General features: G+C 37.4%; 2 protein-coding genes, 1 long non-coding RNA gene and 1 pseudogene across 3 annotated transcripts; 3 read left to right on the forward strand and 1 right to left on the reverse strand.

Annotated features, from left to right (window-relative positions):
- Positions 1–587: 587 nt before the first annotated feature.
- Positions 588–3121, forward strand: LOC117214624 (hematopoietic prostaglandin D synthase-like). Its single transcript, XM_033460827.1, has 3 exons — positions 588–729; positions 1838–2005; positions 2951–3121. The coding sequence occupies exons 1-3, from the start codon at positions 588–590 to the stop codon at positions 2986–2988; spliced, it is 348 nt and encodes a 115-aa protein (XP_033316718.1). The 3' UTR covers positions 2989–3121.
- Positions 3122–12071: 8950 nt separating this feature from the next.
- LOC117214627 lies at positions 12072–12413 on the forward strand. Its single transcript, XR_004488910.1, has 2 exons — positions 12072–12242; positions 12380–12413. It is a non-coding gene; the product is annotated as an uncharacterized LOC117214627 (long non-coding RNA).
- Positions 12414–13509: 1096 nt separating this feature from the next.
- LOC117214625 lies at positions 13510–18923 on the forward strand (annotated as a pseudogene).
- Positions 18924–19576: 653 nt separating this feature from the next.
- Positions 19577–20711, reverse strand: LOC117214626 (adrenodoxin-like protein 2, mitochondrial; the record flags this gene model as incomplete). The annotated part of the gene is given in 4 exon segments (XM_033460828.1): positions 19577–19909; positions 20277–20409; positions 20574–20636; positions 20639–20711. Coding segments are annotated over 4 exon segments (360 nt in total), but the record flags the coding sequence as incomplete, so codon positions are not given.
- Between the last annotated feature and the right edge of the window lie 49 nt (positions 20712–20760).

Genomic DNA, 20760 nt, shown 5'->3' on the forward strand with positions numbered 1-20760 from the left:
CTTCAACGCAGAACCGCTACCTCCCGCGAGCCCTCCCCGGGAGGGCGCCTCGAGCTCGGACTCGGAGATTCAGACTCGACATATATATTATTATATATATTATATATACTATTATATCTATATAATATATGTATTTATATCTATAAATATATGTAAATATATGTATAAATATATCTATTTAAAAAAATAAAGTTGACCTTCATATATCGCCAATAATATCGCGTGCGTAAAAAGAAACTAATTACATTTAATTCTTTTTTTACATTTATTTATTTTTTATTATTATTTTTTTCACAACTAATTACATTTAATTATTACATTTACATACATTTAACTATTATTACATACATTTACATACATTTAATTATTATTTTTTTCATAATTATATCTCGTTTTAAATATTTTTCGACATAATTAATTGTTTCAAAAACACATATTCCAGCCTTCTAAATGATTTATTTTGCGTATTATACGAATTATTCCATCTATAAATAAATTGTTCTCTATACACACAAACACGCACACAGTCTGTTCATTACACGAGTTAATTGTATCATTTTTCTCGATAAGTTGACAGAGCAAGGAAAATGAGCGACGAACCTACCTACAAACTAATCTACTTCAATGCCCGTGGTCGTGCCGAACATATACGGTACATATTTGCATATACTGGCATCGAGTATACCGACGAGAGGATCCCCGAAGAACTCTGGCCTGAATACAAGGATTGTAAGCGTGAAGAATCGATTTTTACTTTCATCGTTCAACTCTCAGGTATCTACCATTTACTCAAACTTTTCTGTATATAAAACTTTCGTTTCACGTGCAGGCTAAACTTACTTAAAGTAAAATTTCATACGGAATAAAGTCGAACTTTTCATTAAGTTTTGCTTCCGTAATATCGTGTTTATCGAATACCAACTTAATTCACTTACGATTCTCGAATTTTTGTGTTGCAATCTTTATTGTTTTCAATGAATCGAAGCATTTCGAATATTTTGAGAAAACCGTAAATAGGTGACTTAAAATAGGAATACAAAAATACTTCTACGTTTCTCGTTAATTTAAAAAATTTTTAGGACTTGTCGGAAAAAAAGGATAAAAAATTGAAATCAGTTCGGAAATGAACAAGAACATAGCTAAAAAGTCGAAAGAACAAAGCAGACATAAAATTCGATCTTCCGTTGCGACATTTCTATCGTAAATAGTATAATAAAAGTTTTACGCAGCATAGTCTTCGATATAATCTTATATGTCGCTTGCAGATAGAGAAACCAAAAATCAACGTAAGTCTGTAAATCAATCCTGTCGGTGTAAAACACAAAATTACGTTCGCAAGAGACATTCGATTTATATTCCTTGCATTTCAATTTTCATTACAAGAACCGTGTACATTTTCTAATATTTTTTCCGTGTCTGGTATTATGCGACGTGAATTTTTTATTCGCAGTTGTAAGTCCACTATCATTGCATAAGGTCTTCCCGCAAAACGATACTGATCGTTCCTCGTACATTCAGTACAGCGCATCAGACAGATTCGTTCCTTTCCGTGAGAATTACAAATTTTATACTCGATCTTTTATCCTTGATTTTAAAAACTTTAGGTTCTTCTCAACAGTCAAAAACACGCGATACCCTGTCCATCGTAATCGTAAGAAAAGAAAAAAAAGGAGAAAGAAGACATTTCTGTATTTCTTTACTAGGCCATGTTGATTAAAACCGAAATGATTTCGATTCATCTATTCACAAGAACGCAACGGCCTCGGAAGCTGTGTTGTGATTTCCTATCGATCGTTTCCCTCTACACAGTGTTCATATGAGCCATGTTTGTTCTTAGCAATGCCTTATAAAATGCTGCCTGTGCTGGAGATAGACGGGAACCCGGTAGCGCAGAGTAACGCTGTGGCGCGATACTTGGCGAAGAAGTACGATCTAATGGGAAGGAACGAATGGGATGCGATGATATGCGACGTGCTCGTCGATGCTCTTGGAGATTTGAAGCAAGGTGAGTAACTGATGAGATGACTTTGCATTTGTCTCACCACAGAGACAGACGTTCAAGAATTCATTGTGAAAAGACGAGTACAAACAAGATACGTATGTCTTTCCGTTAAGCGAATGTTACAGTTTGTTTGCAAAAGTCAGTTTTTAGATTATAGAATCGTAGATAGAATTTAGAGGATAGAAACTTTTAGTAGTCACTTTTAGTTTAGTAAAGTCTTATCGACAATAAGCAGACTACGTTATGATACAACGATTCCAACTGAAGATTTCTATCGACATCACGAATTCGATGGCTTCCAAATTTTCTTCTCTGCAATCTCAGACGCTCAACTCGAAAGAATCTTTTAGATCCCCCGACAAACACTCGACTCAGGTTATCTATTATCGTAATCTTCCTACGGGATTTTTTTTAACTGCGTTGCGTTAACGAATAACGGGATAACATCACGTTTCTCTCAACGCCTTTCAACGTTCTACAACTTTTATTCTTTGCAAATCCCTGTCTCTATATGATAAACGCTGGTTATCCGCGGAATTTACGATTTCAATTTCTTTAACGAGATATTTATCATATTACACAATTCCTGTAAATGTATTTGTAATTATATCGCCGAAGAATTGTATTTAATTAAGCTATGAAGTTGTGGAATCGTGAGAAGGATTATTTTTATAGAACTGTCTAATTTCCATTCGACATTGATTCAGGATACACATTACTCTTTTTTACATAATACCAGTTTTGTCATTTTTAATTAACAAATACCTCCAAAGGTTGAAGTTTCTAAAATTATCCATTAAATTCTGACAATAAAATAAAAATCCAAATTCTTCCTAAAAAGCTAGTGATCTTTAGTTAAGAGTTCGATTTTTCACATTTTTCAAGGTAAATTAAAAAAATTGTTTAATAGAGGAGGTACAAAATAAATGTATACAAACCTTTTTTCAGACGACATGGGCGGACTTCGTGTTTGCAGCGGCCCTTGAAAATTTCGAGTATATGTTTGGGGCATCAGCTTTGGATAAATATCCAGCTCTTCGAGCATTGAAGAAAAGGATTCATAGAATACCGGCTATTTCTGATTGGCTGATTAGGCGCCCATACACAAACAGCTAAAAAGCTAAAAACGCGTGGAAAAAAGATGACCAGTACACCACTACATATATGTAGTATCGTGGACGAAAGGCCTAAGAAATATCGGGCGAACTATGAACAATGTCGCGAGAAAGTCGAAGCACCGACAGGCCCAACGATGTATCGTCGGTCTTTCGGTCGAATAGGTTACGCAAAAAAAGGCCTACGTGACTTTGACTACGAGCGGTTGCGGAGCACGTGCGTGGTGGGGCTAAGAAAAAGACAAAGGAACGAGAGTCATTCGAAAAACAGAGTGTGATTAAAAAAGCGGAGTGCGAGTTGAGCGAGGACAGAGTTTTGCGAGTGGCGTTGCCGAGAGAGTGTTGATTGCGTTTTAGTAAAAGTCGAGTCGCTATCTAGTTATTTAGTTGCGCTGTTTTCTGTACGTTTGGCGTGAATAGTTCAGGTTGAACAACAATCGTCTTTTTCTGTCCGATTAACATCTCTATTGTCCATTCTTTGTAAATATACTATATCACGATATTACATATATGTACGCTGGCATCGCTATGTTGGTAAATGTTCGATGTTATACGTGTCGTAAAATGTAACAGTTCTATTTAAAAAAAAAAATTTCGTGTCTATGAGTACGTTAAAAGTTTAACTATAAAAAGTCTCATCTGAGCTGTGCTCCTTTATGGAAGGTATTATTGTGTTTGAAAGAATACAATATATAATAAATGTATGTATGTTGTATAATAAATGTATGTAATATCGTGATGTAATATGTTTACAAAGAGTGGACAATAGAGATGTTAATCAGACAGAAAAGACGATTGTGGCTTAACTTGAACTATTCATACCAAACGTACAGAACACAGCGCAATCCACACTCTCTCGGCAACGCCACTCGCAACCTGCGTCTCCGCTCGACTCGCACTCGGCTCCTCCGCTCGCACTCTGTTTCTCAACTCGCACTCTGTTTCTCGACTGACTGGTGTCGCATTCTATTGTCCTTTTCCTAGGCCCACCGCACACGTGTTCCGCAGACGCTCGTGGCCAGGGTCACGTAGGTCTTTTCCACCAAACTATGCACTTGAAAAGACCGATGACACATTGATGGGCCCGACGGCGCCTCGGCTCTCGCGACACTGTTCATAGTTCGTCCGATATTGCCCAGGCCTTTCGTCCACGATACTACATGTATGTTCTTTCGAAAAAAGTTCGAAAATTTTCTTTCTTTTATCCGTACTTAACTTTTTAATAAAATGCACGATTAATTCTTGTGTCTCGTTTAAACAGGTTTTGGTCTATCGTTATTTCGAATTATTTAAACATCGTGTGAATTTACTATTTAATTCTACAATATCATTTACTATATAATTTTACAATATCATTTACTATATAATTTTACAATTATAATTTTACAATATCAATAATTTACAATAAGTGAGGGAAAAATCATTGAATGTTATATCTAGATGTCTATATACTATTTTAAACAATACTTAACTCGAGATACTCGTTTCGTCTCTTCATGATACTTACTGGCAATACCGAGTACAAATATGATGTTCTTTGAAAATAAAAAATGGATTTGAAAACGTTAATGCACGTTTTTTTTTTTTTATTTATTTGTTGAAATTACAATCAATTCTCGCGTTGAGAATTTTCAGTAATTTTTCTGGCGTGGCGCAGTGACATGGCTGTTTATTTACAATAAGTTAATACCTATTATAGATAGGTGTAATTTATAAGTATTATAAGTAAGTGCATATGCTTAATTTGGATAATTAAATGAATCTAACGTTTAGGTCTAGCGGGTAGTGCCTCTTCAGCCTGCGAATCTGGTCCGTCGTATCGAGTAATCCAGTGATTAGGGGGTTTCGGTGTTTGTTGACTCTTTTGCTATATCTGTCGCTATATTTTGCTATTTCCTCTTTGACTGTAGGTATCTTGAGGTCGCGATGGATGGTTTCGTTGGTTACATACCAAGGTGCGTCAATTAGGGATCTTAGCGTTTTCGATTGAAAGCGTTGGAGTATTTCAATGTTGGAGTTACTTGCTGTTCCCCATAGTTGGATTCCGTAGGTCCAGATAGGTTTTATTACGGTCTTGTAGAGGGTAATTTTATTCTGTATGTTTAGTTTGGAGCGTCGGCCCGTGAGCCAATAGAGTTTTTTTAGTTTGTCCTTTAGGTGCTTCGTTTTATCTGAGATGTGTGTCTTCCACGTTAGTCTCCTGTCCAGGGTCATGCCCAGGTATCGGACTGTGTCCCTGCTAGGAACTGTTGCATTGTTGATGGTGACCTGGGGGCAGGTTTGTTTTCGGAGCGTGAAGGTTACATGTGAGGATTTCTTTTCGTTGACTTTGAAGCCCCATTTGTGAAACCACTTTTCCATGGAGTCGAGACTTCGCCGGAGAGTGGATGAGGCTATTACCGGGTCTGCGTGGGTAGCTAATAGCGCTGTGTCGTCTGCAAATGTCGCTATTGTTATATCGTTGGATATAGGTAGGTCGGCAGTGTAGATGGAGTACAGTAGGGGTCCGAGGACACTACCTTGGGGTATGCCGGCTTCTATTGGGAATGTTGCGGAAGTGGCGTCTAGGCATTTAACCATGAATTGTCTATTGGTTAGGTAAGATTTTAGGATGGAGTAGTAGGGGTGAGGTAGGATCTTTTTAAGCTTGTATAGTAGCCCTTCATGCCATACTTTGTCGAATGCCTGTTGGATGTCTAGGAAAACCGCTGAGCAATATTTTTTCTTTTCGAGTGTTTGGCTGATCGTATGAGTTAAGCGGTGGATTTGCTCTACTGTAGAATGATGTTTTCGGAAGAAGAATTGGTGATCTGGGAGTGTTTTCAAGTTCTCTAGGATTGGAAGGAGTCGGTTCGTGAGCATCTTCTCGAATAGTTTGGACAGGGTAGGTAAAAGACTGATTGGGCGATAGGAGCTGGTTTCGTATATCGGTTTACCGGGTTTAGGGATGAGGGTAATCAATGAGATTTTCCAGGCCTTAGGATAGTGTTCCAGGCGAAGGATAGCATTAAAAATCGATGTGATGAGTGCTATCCCTTTTGTGGGAAGTTCCTTGATTGCTTTATTGCCTATTAGGTCGTGTCCTGCTGCTTTCTTGGGGTTTAGGCGACTGATTGTTTCTATAGTCTCTGCAGAGGAGAAGGGTTCGATAGGAGGGGACATTTGGAAGGGGTTGTGCAGGTATTCAGTAACGTCCGCGGCGGCTTTGGGGGAATGGGGTTTGAATACTTTTGACAAGTGTTTAGCAAACAGGTCGGCTTTTTCTATAGGGCTTCGCGCCCATCCACCTTGCGGACGGCGGATAGGTGGGAGTATTTGTGGGGGGCGTGTGAGTTTCCTGGAGGCCTTCCATAGTGAGTAGTTGGAGTCGGCTGTGGGGGATAAGCTGGCGAGGTATTTATGGAAACAGTCGTTTTTATAGTTTTTTAAGGTTCTGGATAGCTTTCTAGTTGCGTTGTTTAGTTTGCGTTTGTCCTCCGGTGTTCTATGGGTCTGCCATACTCTTCTTAGTCTACGTTTTTCTGCTATTTTTTTAGTATGTATTGGGGATATTCTTGTTTGCTGTTAGATGGCTTTGTCGGTGTGGAGAGGCGGATTGCGTTTATTATGTTCGTGTTTAAGTATTCCGTGGCTGCTTCGATATCTTCCTTTGTTTTTAGTGGGGTGAAGGCTGAGGTTGAGTGTGTAAAGACTTCTCTGAAGAGCTGCCAGTTGGTGTGTTGGTTGTGAATGGAGCCATTAGGTGTATTCTCGATGATTGCTGTCTTACATGGGAGATATTTACTTCTCTTTCTTCGATACTGTCGGGTAGGGATAAGCCGTAGGGTCTCGCTGTTTTACCGATTAGTAGTTCCAATGGGCTTGACTTAGTCACGCGGTTGGTGGTACAATTCAAGGCCAGTTGTATTTCCCCGATCGCGTCTTGCCAGGACCGCCCGGTGGTTTCTATTGTTGTGAACATGTTTTTTAGCGTACTCATAATACGATCTACCTGTCCGTTGGCCCTACTAGCTCCGGTCGCAATTAAATGGAGTTTTATGTATTTATCTTGACAAAAGTCTCGAAATTCTTTGCCCGTAAAACATCTTCCCTGATCCGCTATTATCCGGCAGGGACTGCCGAACAATAATATAGCGGACTTAAGCGCTTTAATGGTGTTAATGGAGTCTATCTTACGGGTATGGTGCAAGTATACGAACTTAGTAAAGGCGTCGACCAACACAATGACGTATTCCTTCGAATCGTTTTTACCGCTTAGTTTGCCCGTTATGTCCATATGAACCGTATGCCAAGGTATACTGGTCTTGACAGTTCTCTACGAATATGTGAACATACTTCGCCATTCCTTCGAACCAGTAATACTCGTACAGTTTCTCAAGCGTTTTATCCCAACCTAAGTGCATAATGGACTGGTGCACATGGTTAATAACAGACCACCTAAATCCTCTCGGAACGACGGGCAGGCAGAGAGTTCTATCTTTTCTCTGTATTTTACGATGAAGGGTGCCGGACCGTAACTCATACGTATTCGCGACGTCTTCCGCGAGCTCTTCGTTCTGTAATTTATCGACGATCTCGGAAATTTGTGGGTCGCGACGTTGTTCCGCTAGTAGCCAATCGTCGGAGATTTCGGTTAGGTTAATTTCTTTCTCTACAATTTTGCTGAACGTACTGCGATCCAAGTCTACGGGATTTCGCGAAAAGAAATCTACGTGGGCCATTCGTTTACCTTCCCGGTACATAATGTCAAAGGTAACAGTTTGCAGGTAAGCCCACCATCTGTAAACCCTGTCGTTCAAGTGTACCTTATTACTGGATGCTTTCAGGGAGTTGCAATCGGTGACAACGAGAAATTCTCGTCCGTGTAAGTAATGACGGAAGTGCTTGACGGCGTTTACAACTGCTAACGTTTCCAATTCGTAGGAATGATACCTAGATTCCGCAGGGCTAGTTCATTTGCTGTAATACTCTACTATTCGATTTTTACCTTCGACCCTGTGCATTAAAATGGCTCCATATCCTTCCGAGCTAGCGTCCGTATGTAGTTCTATGGGGTAATTAGGGGTCAAATATCATTAGCACCGGCGCGTCAGTCAGGACGGAAATTACCTTTTATCTTATCTGTTCGTGCCTATCCGTCCAAGGTATATTCTTGTTACTCGAGGTAAGTGCGTACAGGGGTTTCATTACTTGTGAAAATTTGGGAATGAAGTTTCGGAAATAAGAGGCCAAACCTATGAATTGCCTAAGTTGTGTGACGGTCGACGGTGCAGGTAAAGAACTCAAGGCTTGTATTTTACCCGGGTTTGGACGGACTTCTCCGTTACGAATTACATATCCCAAGTAGAGTACCGATGTCTTTAAAAAGGAGCATTTTGAAAAGTTAAAGGAGAATCCGGCTTTCACGAGGGTATCTAATACGGTGCTCAACCTTTCTAGGGCTTGATCTACTGAGTCGGCAATAATTAGGACGTCGTCCAAGTAAACAACAACGAACGAATACGCGAGGTCGCCTAAGGCGTTGAGAATGGCCCTCTGGAAAACGGATGGTGCATTTTTCAATCCGAACGGCATAGTCACGTACTCGTATTGCCCGTCGGGTGTAACGAACGCCGTATATTCCGTCGAATTGGGATGAATGGGGATTTGGTGGAATCCGCTGGCCATGTCCAGGCTAATGAAGTATCTCGCCTTCTGCAATCTCGCGATTTGATCCGCGATGAGGGGTAGGGGATACCGGTCCGCGACCGTATTTTTATTTAATGCCCGCAAATCTACGCACAGTCTATCTGAGCCGTCTTTCTTCTTTACAAGTAAGATAGGGCTCGTGAACGGTGAGTTGCTCGGCCTCACGATTTTTGCTCTAATTAACTCGTCTATTCTCTCACGCACTATCCTACGCTCTTCTTCGCTAAGTCGGTAGGGACTTCTTTGCACGGTAACATTAGGATCGATTAACCGTATTTCTAACTGGCCCGTGCTTACGCGAGTACGTGGGAAGCCCGTAATGAATGAATCTTTGAATTTCTTGAGGACAGAAATTAACCGACTTTTATCATTACCAACCACGTCAGTGTCAACCGCATTGATATTGATCTCGTCCTCGGAGGTTTTACTACAGGCATCAATAGTCTTCGTTTTACAAATATCGACGCTATTCCGTGTAATAGTTACATCAAAACCCTGGCTTAAGATCTCGCGGCCAATCATGATATCATAATGCAAGTGACTATCGGCCAGAACGTGGAAGGTTATCTCCAATGTAAAACAGTTAATGCGTACCGTAGATAAGATCTGGGATGTACTCTTAACGCAAGTGTTTCCTATTCCTCGCATAACTACTATATCTGTCGTTCTCCTACCGGAGAATTTCGGAGCGACAGATTCTCTAATTAATGAGCACTCGGCTCCGGAATCTAAGTAAAATGGGAACGACTCACCCAGATGACTTAAACTACCGGCTGGGGACTCCACCACGCAGGTGTAACGTCAATTCATATCAGAGACCAGGCCATACACCACGGACAGGATGGCACCCAGATACCTGCATATCCCTGGCGCGCACCCTCAAGAGTCTTAAGTGCCTACCAGGGGCACTTGGCATTTTTATAGTTAAGGTCGTTCGGACCAAGCGAGTATTTCCTGTCGTAAATTCCGTCCCTTGTCCTTAGATACCCCCACCCCTAGCTTTCCTCAGACACAGTATCGTCAGTAAGACTTCACTTATTCTGTATCCTTAGAATAGTCAATATATCTATGTCGGTCTCTACTCTTATAAGTCGCGTACTTAATGTATCGTTGTAACTAAGTCTGACATAACGTGGTTGGAGTGAATTGTGATTTATGTTAATTCAGTGCGTGTTACATTGTGATTGCTGAATTCATAATAAAGGTTGATTAAAACCAGGTTGATAGTTGTGTTACGACTCAACTATATTTTATTTTCACCAACCAACCCAAAAATTACGTGACACAGGAGTTGACTTTACGCTCATCCTTGGGGCCTGGTCTACCGTCCCGTCGTGCCGGGCAGTTAGATGTGATATGACCTTCCGCATGACACCTGTAGCAAACCGCCTTGGACGGTGCGGCCGGTCGGCTTCCTTCCTGGCGTCGTGCATCCCTCTGCTGTTCGTTCTGCATCCTCTTGCGGCAGTCCTTTATTCTGTGTCCGAGAGTACCAGTAATGACACCTCGTCTGGTGGCACGATAACTTGCGTCGCTTAGCTTCGGGTTCCGCCGGTGCATCTCTCGGCGAAAATGTCGACTCTTCTTCGTAACAAAAGGGTCGCATTTCGCTCAGAAATTGGTCTTCCGTTCTGATATCACTCGTGAGGGCCAATCGTTTAAGACGTTGGTCGTGTGGAATTAATATGTAGAGAGTGACAGCGTTAAGTATTTCGTCTAGCGTAGAATGTTGCCACCGCGTCTGCAGGAGGGAACGGACACGGCCGGCAAACGCCCCCGTGGATTCGCCCGTTCCCCGCGATTCCCTGGATACCTTGATTAACGATGAGGACGTCGTCTCTCGGCCACCGAACTGTATAAGGAATCGTTCCTTAACTTTAGACCAAGTAACTTCTCCGTCTCCCGTCATTCGTGCCAGCCAATGTGCTGCAGAACCCTGTAGAGAGTCACTTAAGGCAGAGTATAGCGCGTCATCTCGCAGGGGGTTGTTCTGCATGGCCCTACTAACAGCCGCGCACCACGCGGCTGGGTCGGCGCCTGCGACTTCTGGGTTAAAATGTGGTAATTTGGTGATTCCCGTATTTGGTCGTTGCATTAGCGTATGAATTAGGTTGTTCATGACAGCGACCTGCCCTTCCAGCGCTCGCAACCGTTCTGATCCCACTTCTGATGTCGGATCGTCACTGGGAATGGGGTTGTGGGCGTCAAATGAATCTTCTCGAGGATTAGCCATTCATACGGTACACACAGGCGTAGTTTATTGCAATGATAGAATTATTACAGTCTTGACAATTGATCACGGCAGTTCGGCACTCGCGACACTAGTGACGATGCTCTCGGGCTCAATAACGAATCCGCGGCCAACGGGATGACAACAGAACGTACTCACAAAGTCTAAGTCTGAAAATAATCACTGATCGCGAAGGCGTTACTCTTTAATCGATGAGATCGCGAGCGAGAATGCCTTTCCCGTCCCGATGATGCCACAGAGGAAAACTATAACGGGGTGTGTCTAAGGATACAAGATCATCGGATTCGTCGAGAAAAGCCTTCGTGCAGAAAGTAAGGGAAATTGACGTTGCTGCTAATTGGTCAATCTCCATATCGGTGGTTAGAAAAAGATGCTAGCCGCCCTCGAGGGAAAGTTGCTAGTGGGAGACGCCGCTCGTTGAAAAATATGTCTCCCCTATCTTCCCGTAGTTGGGACAGAGACTGTTTGTCTGTTTGAAGGACTTTAGTTAACTAAACCTTAAGATTTATAACGGGCCCTCGGGCTAGCCGAACATGTACTGCGGAGACGCATCGACATCTGGCAATCATCTTAGTCGAAGAATAGGGTCTGCGCGTGGCGAGCCACGGGACAGAAACCGTTGGAATGTTTACTGTCGCGTGTCGCCACGAATATTTCTTTTAAGGAGAGCTATAAAATTACTCCATACCTTTGTTAGACAAAGCGTTCATCCCGTGACCGCGGCTACGTTCGGCAACTGACTGTCGCCTCGAGCCCAAGCTCATTATCACGACTCTCGAACAATTACAATCGGGTTGAATAACTACAATTGTTCAATTACAGCTATAGTAGATTCTAGGTTACAATGTTGCGGAATTATCCAAAATTCCAAAGGCTCCGGTGTTCTTTCATCTCCGAAATATATATATAAATTATATTTAAGAAGTTTGGGATAGTTTAAAGATGAAATAAATTGCTTTTTAAGTTTAATCTCTTACTTTCGACGAAATCAAGTTTCTCTGGAATTTGATGGAGTTTAAGATTTGATATCGGTGTCGTAGGAGTTATGTGACACTTTAAGGTGGAATAAATCTAGCGAGGAGTTTAAGGTGCGGCAAAGGAGCGTGGAATGTTGCAATAGAAATTTATTGCAGTGTTAGTGCATTGGTAGATTGATCAAATTTACGTGTAGCGTGGGTAACCAATGGTAAATATTTTGCAATGTGTATAATTTCTCAGTAATCTGAGGTTTATAAAATCTATTGACAACTAATGGAAATTGTTGATTTAACAGATCAATTTTAAATTCCTCGTTAATCTAAATTTTTTTAATCCTATTTACAGCTAAACCTTACGACGAAAAATTAACGAAGTGGAATAAAAATGGCATTGTGATTCTTCTCGTCGTGTATTGGTGTCACATCAAATTTAAGAGACAGTTTTACTTGCGGATGCTGTGTGTTACGTTGGTGAAGTCGACGAAAGTGTAAAATAGGAGCTCGTCCGAAATACACTAACGCGGAAGGTTAAATTTCCGGGCAAAAAACAGACGAATCCAGCGCTGATTTTAAAGCAACTTCGTCCAAATAAGCCACAATAAGAAATTCCCACGAAACAGTTGCGTTTATCCCCTTTCGAGGTCGCCGACCTCTTTGAATGCGTTTCAAGTGCGTCGTACCAATGAAACTTCGAGTTCTAGACTAATTTCTCAGCCTTTTACTACTATGCACTTCTTCTCCAAAAAAATATCGCGTTTCAATATTAAAAAAAGTTTCAATAATATACTATCCATTAGAAGAATGATAACATGATAACCTTACAAATTATTAGTATTAACAAATTCTTATTGTCGTATAGAAATGCCAACTATTACTTCGGTAAAACAAACAAAGGAATTTTACAGGTAAATTTTACAAATTACAAGTCATCTTATAACGCAAAATACGACGTGTAAAATTGTCTCAATTTATTAATAGTATTAATAAATTATTATGATAAAAGATGCAGGAATCTTAGCCTCATGAGAAATTAGAGATGAAAATGAGTGGGAAAAGATTAATCACTGGTCCTCCTAAAAAGATGCAGTCCCATGGATGGATGGTTGTGCGAGTATTAAAGCAGCGCAAAACCGTTCCCCGAATTCTCATCCCGGACGTCGTACGACCAAAGACAAAAACAACTCACTCGAGGGCATTGCGGAGAGACATTCATCGAGGACACAATAGTATTATTCCAGGAAGTGCTAGTTCTTCCTAGATTCCGGTTACAATGTTCTTAACGCGTGGAAATTAGTCTTGACCAGGAAACATCTATAACGGCATGTATTTTCTGCCGTGATTGTAAATCTGTTTGGAACATGCGGTTTGTCCGTTAATCTATGCGCTGTTGTTCAATTGAGTCAATATTATTTGTTGGTAGATTAGTGTGTGCAAGAGCGCTCTATCCATTATTGTCCAATTCGAGCACGTATTGGTAAATTTCACACCGGCAATTACGGTGAAATCGTTCGTGGTCGCTGGAAATTAGCAGTATCGTTTGCGGTCGTGAGCTGATTGACACTGCGTGAGCGGGGAATTATGTGAAGCAGCTTTGCTTTGTCGTTTCATGCATTTAATAGGTTTACGGCGGTGGACAGAGTTTGTAAAAAATGAAGACAAGGTAGAAAAAGATTATTTTTCATTTTTTACTATTAGATTATTTTCAAAGTGATCTTTTCAGTGAAATATGATTGACAAAAAATAAGATCTATAATTGAATCATTATAGAAAATAGAATAATATTGATAATAAAGAAATAAAAATCAATTATAGAATAACATATAATAATAATAATAATAATAACAATAATGTGGATAGACTTTATGTTTACTTTTATATGTATAATGATACTGTTTGATCCTTGAATTAAAGTTAAGATTAACGTTGCGATTATGATTATCCTTTGTCTGACTAAATATATTTGAAGTATCAATTACAGTAGAATTTTTGAAAGATTCTTGGCTGTTAAACAAAAAACTGGTTCCTTTACATTTCGCTCAATTATCATAGAATCGTGAAACTGACTTTCACTTCAAATTTTGTCTGTTTCAGGAGTAACAAGTACCTGCAAAAATCATCCATCAGCCGGATATGTGCTGTCGGAGGGTTTTTCATTAGCATTCCCGTCTTTCTAACTGGTAAGAACCAATTCCTTCAATTCTGTCAACTTTAACCTTTTGAAAGATACTAGTACATAAGTTATACGTTTAATTTTTCTTGAATTCAGGCATGAATCTAAAAGATACTGTGAACTATCTCTGAGTGTATGAAATCAGTTTAGAAATCCAATGGAAATAAAGTTAATTTTAACGCCGAATAGTCATTATTTTTCTTAGAAAAATAAAAATGATCGTCTTTTAGGGAAGTTTTAACAGATTAATTTATAAAGAGCTGAAACAGAATATTCATGTCATGCATGAATACGGCTGGTGGATGGATCGAGATCTAATCTAAGGTTTACGTTGTGTCATGCTAGTTTACACAGCTATCATTCGCTCGATCGATCGTTAAGCTGTTGAACTCGATTCAAGACGGACATTTTGACTCTGTTCAGAAGAAAACTGCGTTTTAATAAATTTGACGGAATAGAAATTATGATAGACTACAATGTTTTTTTAATTATATCATAAAATTTATTTATTTTTTTTTAATGTCATGTTAGAAACTTCAAATACTGTCCAAAACTTCGAACGTAATCGTTTTAGAAATTTGTAAATTACTTAACGACCAAAAATATTGAATTCTCTATTGTCTGAAGATAGATTCTCTATAATTTAAGTAATTTATTCGTCGAGAATTGATATATAAAGATTTAAATAATAAATTAATTGAAAAATAATTTGCGACTAGTATTGAAAATTTCAATGAAAAGCATATGTATATAGTTTACGCTTCGAGAATTATATGTATTGAGAATATGTATTTGCGCTGATTCTTTGTCCCGCTTGTTATGGCATACGTGTTATAATGATCCTCTAACAATGCTTTCAGGTATGATATTGTATACATTCATCCAGTTTCATTCGACGCCGGCAATCGTTACGTCGGTTTTCATAGGCCTTGGCATCGTGTTTTGTGGATGCGCAATGGTCCATAACGTCTTCGTGTGGCAGAGGGTAAGAACATATCGCTATTAAAAAAGAAAACGAACACGTTCAAACACGTCTAAATCATCTTTTATGTGTATTTTACCCGGAAATCATTTTATCGTGAAATTTTGTTTTTCAGAGTTACCATAATTTATCTGGTAGAGTTCATAAAAATTTTTCTGAAATCAATTGCAAGCTTTTAGGAAACCAGGATTTTTCACATTTTTAAGAAGCGTTATAATTATATTGCTGATCTTTATACGTTCGTGCGAAATTGAAAAGTACGCAAATGGCGCAAAATGCATAAAATGCGCTAAAATATACGTATATAAGAAAACAAATCTCTATTAAAATTTTATTTCTTTGATTGTGTTCGTAAAACTACAAACTTGTATAAAAATACGCATTCTAGTTATAAGTGTTAAACCATTCGATCTAGTCCTTATCACATTCATGAAAACCTCCATTTAACCATTCGTTGTATCAACAAACATTCATATGCAAAACTTACCACCTACCACATCCTCCGCGTATTAATATAATCCCCTCTTATAAATTATACACTTTAGAATGGACTGGTTGGGTCAGAGTGATATAAGCTTACAAGTTCTCGAGGAGTTCTACCGAAGTTACATTTACGTTTGCATAATTTCACCGAAAAAGATACTCTGTAGAATGACAGGTTCGTTTGTTTATGTGATCCGCGATCGCAACTATTTCAAGGGGATTTTATAAATAACCATACACACGATATTCAGTGTATTTTCGTATTCTCGTTTATTTTTGGGAGATTTGTAAAACTGTTGAACAAAATAATTGAGTAACGATTATATTTGCTGAGAAAAAGTCTTTTTCTCTGTACCCCTCCTTCTACTTCAAGCATGTAGTATTGACAATAAGATTGACAATGGCTGAAAGTAATCCAAAAGAGTTTTCACCATGGTTATCGGTAACGAAAAAGATTTGAATCATCTTTAATACTTATTCGTAACTAGAATCATTTCAACTAAAATGTAAATTCTTATATTATAACTTTTTTAATTTGTTATGGCCCCTGACTACAACCTAACCTATCATTCTTATTTCGTAGGAGAAGACGAATGCCGTGAAGGCGTTAGCGCGCGAACAGTGCGAAGCGGCGGTACAGCTGCAGCGTCAGCAGCAGCTGCAACAGCACCAGAACCAGCCCCAGCTACAACAGCAACAACAACTACGTGGCCCGTTAACCATCCACCATGCTGGCTGCCCAACGAAAATGGGCCCGTGACGAACCAACTAAATACCAGCCACGCAACGCACGGCCGAGCTGCACAGTACCAACACTATCATCAGCATCATCATCATCGACACGTGTCAATGTCTCCACCGCCCTTGTTGCTCTCATCGCCAGCTCCGATCGCGGCGACGCACAATCATCTGAACGTGAGCGGACACAGAAACGTGGTTACGCCACCGGATACACCAGCAGATAGATCGCCACCGAGTCCTGGAAATAAGCTAAATAGATCGCAGCATTTGCCACGGGAAGCAACCGGCAGCGTCAGTCCTGGTCTTCCGGCTGCCACATTGGATCTAAGTAGCGCAGCAACCACCAATAGTCCGCATGAATTGTCCACGTTAGTTTAGAAATTTGGTCCGAACATTATATCTTCACATAGGATTGGAGATTAATAGTTGATAGTTAATTTACACATCGATCTTTTTATTTGTAAATTGGGTCGTGGTTTAGAGTTGGTTTGTAAAAATTCGGTCCTAATTGTTAAATGATGAATATTGATTAAGAATAATAGGCATTGATGTACCAATCTTTTTTTAACTTATATACTTGAGCACACTCATTGGAGATTTCACTTTTATTCAGTGAAACAGCAACTTCATTACTCGCTTATTCGATACGGCAATTGCATATATTTCATGGACATTTTAACAATGTTTTGAATAATTTCTAACGGTACAATTGTGATGAAGTGAAAAAAATCGTGATAAGAAACAGAGAGAAAAGTTGCTCGTTAATGAATATTCACCAGAAATAAAGTAATTTCTAAAGAATATCCCGAAGACGTCGTAGATATTACGAAAGGAATGATTAATTTATACCCGCGTGTATCTTGCCATTACCATACTATTATTATTATTATTAATATTGTTAGTAGTACTCGATTACATTATTATTAATATTAATATTATTGCCTTATTATTATTAATGTTATGGAACCTCTAGTCCTAGGTTACTTTCGCTGCCACGAAAGGATAAGATTTTCGAATTTTTGACTATTACGTGTAATTCAAGTTTTCCTGTTGCGCATGCGCAGTAGAAAGAAAGTTAGCGGAACTCAAATCTCGAACTATAGAGAGTTGAAAAGTAGTAAAAGTAAAAAAGCACGAATAACATTTGTATTTGTGCTGGATTAAGTTTGATAATTGAAAATTGAGTTTGATGATAACATTTTTTTCGTATTCGCTTTGGTAAATATTAGTTTTATTTAAAATTGAACAAAGCATTTTATGTTTTTCAAATACGGTACATAATCGTAATATCGAATTTTGTAAACTGATAGTAAGAAACTCTATAATTCGAGACTGGAACTTTGATCAAGTTCACATTGAACGTAAACTGACTTAATTTCGTTATTTAAGCGTGTATACTATACGTGTTTGTTCCTTCTTCTCTTGTGCGCAGGCTATAGCTTAATTACTTCCAATAAACGCAGTTATATCGAATCAATGACCGATACAAATTTAGATATTAGGATTATTTAAACAAGAGATTAAAAACTAAAAAGTATTGTTTTTATACTGCATATGTACATATGCAATATGAACGACAGTTTGTGTAATAATATGTACCCCTCTTCTTAGTTTACTTTTGTATATTTTGCGACATTTGATATTAATTTTATGAGGAACGTACTTACACTTTATCTTTGTAATTAAATGTGAAATGAAAGAAAAGAAATGACATGAGAAAAGGAAATTCGATGTATGAGTATATACGAATTGACGGAATTAAAATTTAACGCTATATTTAAATAGAAAACGTGAAATATCTTGTCATCTTAAAATAACTTGATCATTCCTATTCTTTTACATAAAAACACTTTTCGACTGTAACTTAAGAAAAATGTCTGCTAACGTGAAACGTGCCAGAAAAAATTAACAACTTCCATTAAATTGGCAAATTTCTCATTAATATCGTAAAACTCGCGTTTACAAAGATCAGATCAGTGTACATAATATACAAAACAAATGCAGAATATATAAATATAGCACATACGTTCTGAATTATATTCGAATTGGGCAGGGTAACCAAGTGAAAATATGTAAATTTCACGATGTGTAATGTACACTTTATCGAACTTGTAAGTAGTGTAGAAATAGAATATTTTACACGTAACAAAATATACAAACGACAATACACAAGTTAAATTATTTGTTAGATCCATGTATAACAAGCATAGTACAAAAGTGTTTTAGCTTTATGTACTGGTAATTATGAGAAATACCAACTTAATAGATGTATTTGCTATGTACCTAGTTAAGAAAACAATAAATTATTCTGAACAGATAAAGCGTTTAGTAGCTTGTGAAGTATGAATTTTCGAAAACGTAAGTATTTTATATCTAAGTAGTTAAGAAACGCGAGCAAGGGAAATCAAACAAAGGAACAAAGTTTTTTTGTTTAAAAATATTTAATTTGTTGTTCTATTATCCGAGGTTAGAAGCGATAATGTACAAAATCTGAATAAATAAGATTCCTCAATATTATTGAATTTTAATTCTAGGGTAAAGTAATATATCCGCATATTTTATTTATATACAATATGTATAAATAATGATGTGATTTGACTAATTTTGTTGAAAGAATATTTGTACTTTTTACGTAAAACTTCAGTCTTTTACAAACTTTCTTGTAATTAATAAACCAGTAAACACAATATTAATAAAATCTATTAAAATTATAAACAAACTCATAAGTTTTAATTTTAGTCCTTAAAGGTTGAAATATTTTGCCCCAATGTCGAGACATTTGTTTTAATCCAAAACATTACTATACTGAATCGATAATGTTGCATGTGCCACGAAAATGATGATAGTGTCAGATAACTTGTTGTGAAACGAAAAAGCATTACATGTACATTTCTGTTGTTTTGTTGACCATGAGTTTGATGATCTTTTAAACTTGCCCACAGCTAAGAAATCAAACAGTATATCTAAACGAAATTAATTTCAAATTATTTTTTAGGTTCTAAGCTTTTATCTAATCTTTCAGAAGTTGCAAAATTTATTCCACAAGAGTCTTTTTTATCATAACCAAGTACACATCTTAAAACCATTTAAGTCTTCCTTAGTAATTTCTTCTTATCTTTAATAGTAACGAAAATAATTTAGATGAACGTTTTAAAATTGACACCCTGTATATTAAAAATAAAAGATATATTTTCTTCATAATTGGATAGGCTTTTTACAATGGCAATGTACAAATATCAAAATTGCAATTATACTATAACATATGTATATATATAAGCTTCACATTTAAACACAAGGTTCTTTATTATATTTTTTTAATACCAATATTTTAATAATTATAACAAGGGTTTTTTAACAAGAGATGTATAACATTGTATACAAATTTTCAAAAACCTATAGATAATTTCAGTTATGCTCTTGCATCATTAATTGTTGATGTAACTCTTACCTCAATTCCATCTAGTTCCTTAGACATTACTATTTGACAGCCTAGCCGTGACCTGAAATTAAATATTATATAACTGAATATGTCAACAAATATATTTATTGCTATACAAATTAATACTAATACACAATAAGATTTCTATTTATCCATTTGAAAATCAACATTGTAAATATGCTAATTCCAACATAGATTTGTAATGATTATAGGGTCATAAATAAAAAACTATGAAAATTTATTATAATTTCAGTTTCGTAGTATTCAGAGATAGCGATTTGAAATTCTACATTGAGATGCAGATTTCGAAATACCCAATACTAACCTGTTTTTACATAAATTTAAATAGAAAAATTCACTTTATAAAATATTAAAAGGTAATAGAATTAATAATGTGAATGATTTGATACTGATTATTATGAACTAACGTATCTGTTAATTCATATGCTCAATCCAACATGTCTAATTCTTCATCTGTTGGTTTGTCAGGAAGTGCATCATAAACTTCTTTCGAAAATATTAAATGGCACGTACTACAAGTTAATGTTCCTTCACAAGCACCTATATCAATTATATTTTAATATTACAACATACTTATATAATAAAGTATCAAAAGTTAAAAATAATAAGAATATTAAACTTGATAAAAATGAAAATTTTCAAATATTTTCTACCTCAAAATTATTTATTTTAAATTAAGTAAATTATGCTTCTTTAAAACATACCATATCCATCTAAATCAATTTCATTATTTACTACTATGTCTAATATAGTATCTCCAACTTTCTCTTTGCTTTGATTCTCTCTCCACTTGCTTTAACAAACGTTATATTTACTCTGAAAATAATATTTATGAAAGATAAAAATTATCTCAATATAATTATTTTCTTTATTTTTTGTGTTTCTTCAATT

The sequence above is a fragment of the Bombus bifarius genome, unplaced genomic scaffold (genome assembly GCF_011952205.1).
Source record: "Bombus bifarius isolate JDL3187 unplaced genomic scaffold, Bbif_JDL3187 scf7180000009233_frag, whole genome shotgun sequence".
Classification (NCBI taxonomy): domain Eukaryota; kingdom Metazoa; phylum Arthropoda; class Insecta; order Hymenoptera; family Apidae; genus Bombus; species Bombus bifarius.

What these genes read in the sequence shown, in the direction of transcription:
- LOC117214624 (XM_033460827.1), top strand. Translation starts at nt 588, where the DNA reads ATGAGCGACGAACCTACCTACAAACTAATCTACTTCAATGCCCGTGGT. An exon ending in CTGGCCTGAATACAAGGATT is followed by an intron (nt 730 to 1,837) that starts GTAAGCGTGAAG and finishes GTTTGTTCTTAG; the next exon opens with CAATGCCTTATAAAATGCTG. An exon ending in TCTTGGAGATTTGAAGCAAG is followed by an intron (nt 2,006 to 2,950) that starts GTGAGTAACTGA and finishes ACCTTTTTTCAG; the next exon opens with ACGACATGGGCGGACTTCGT.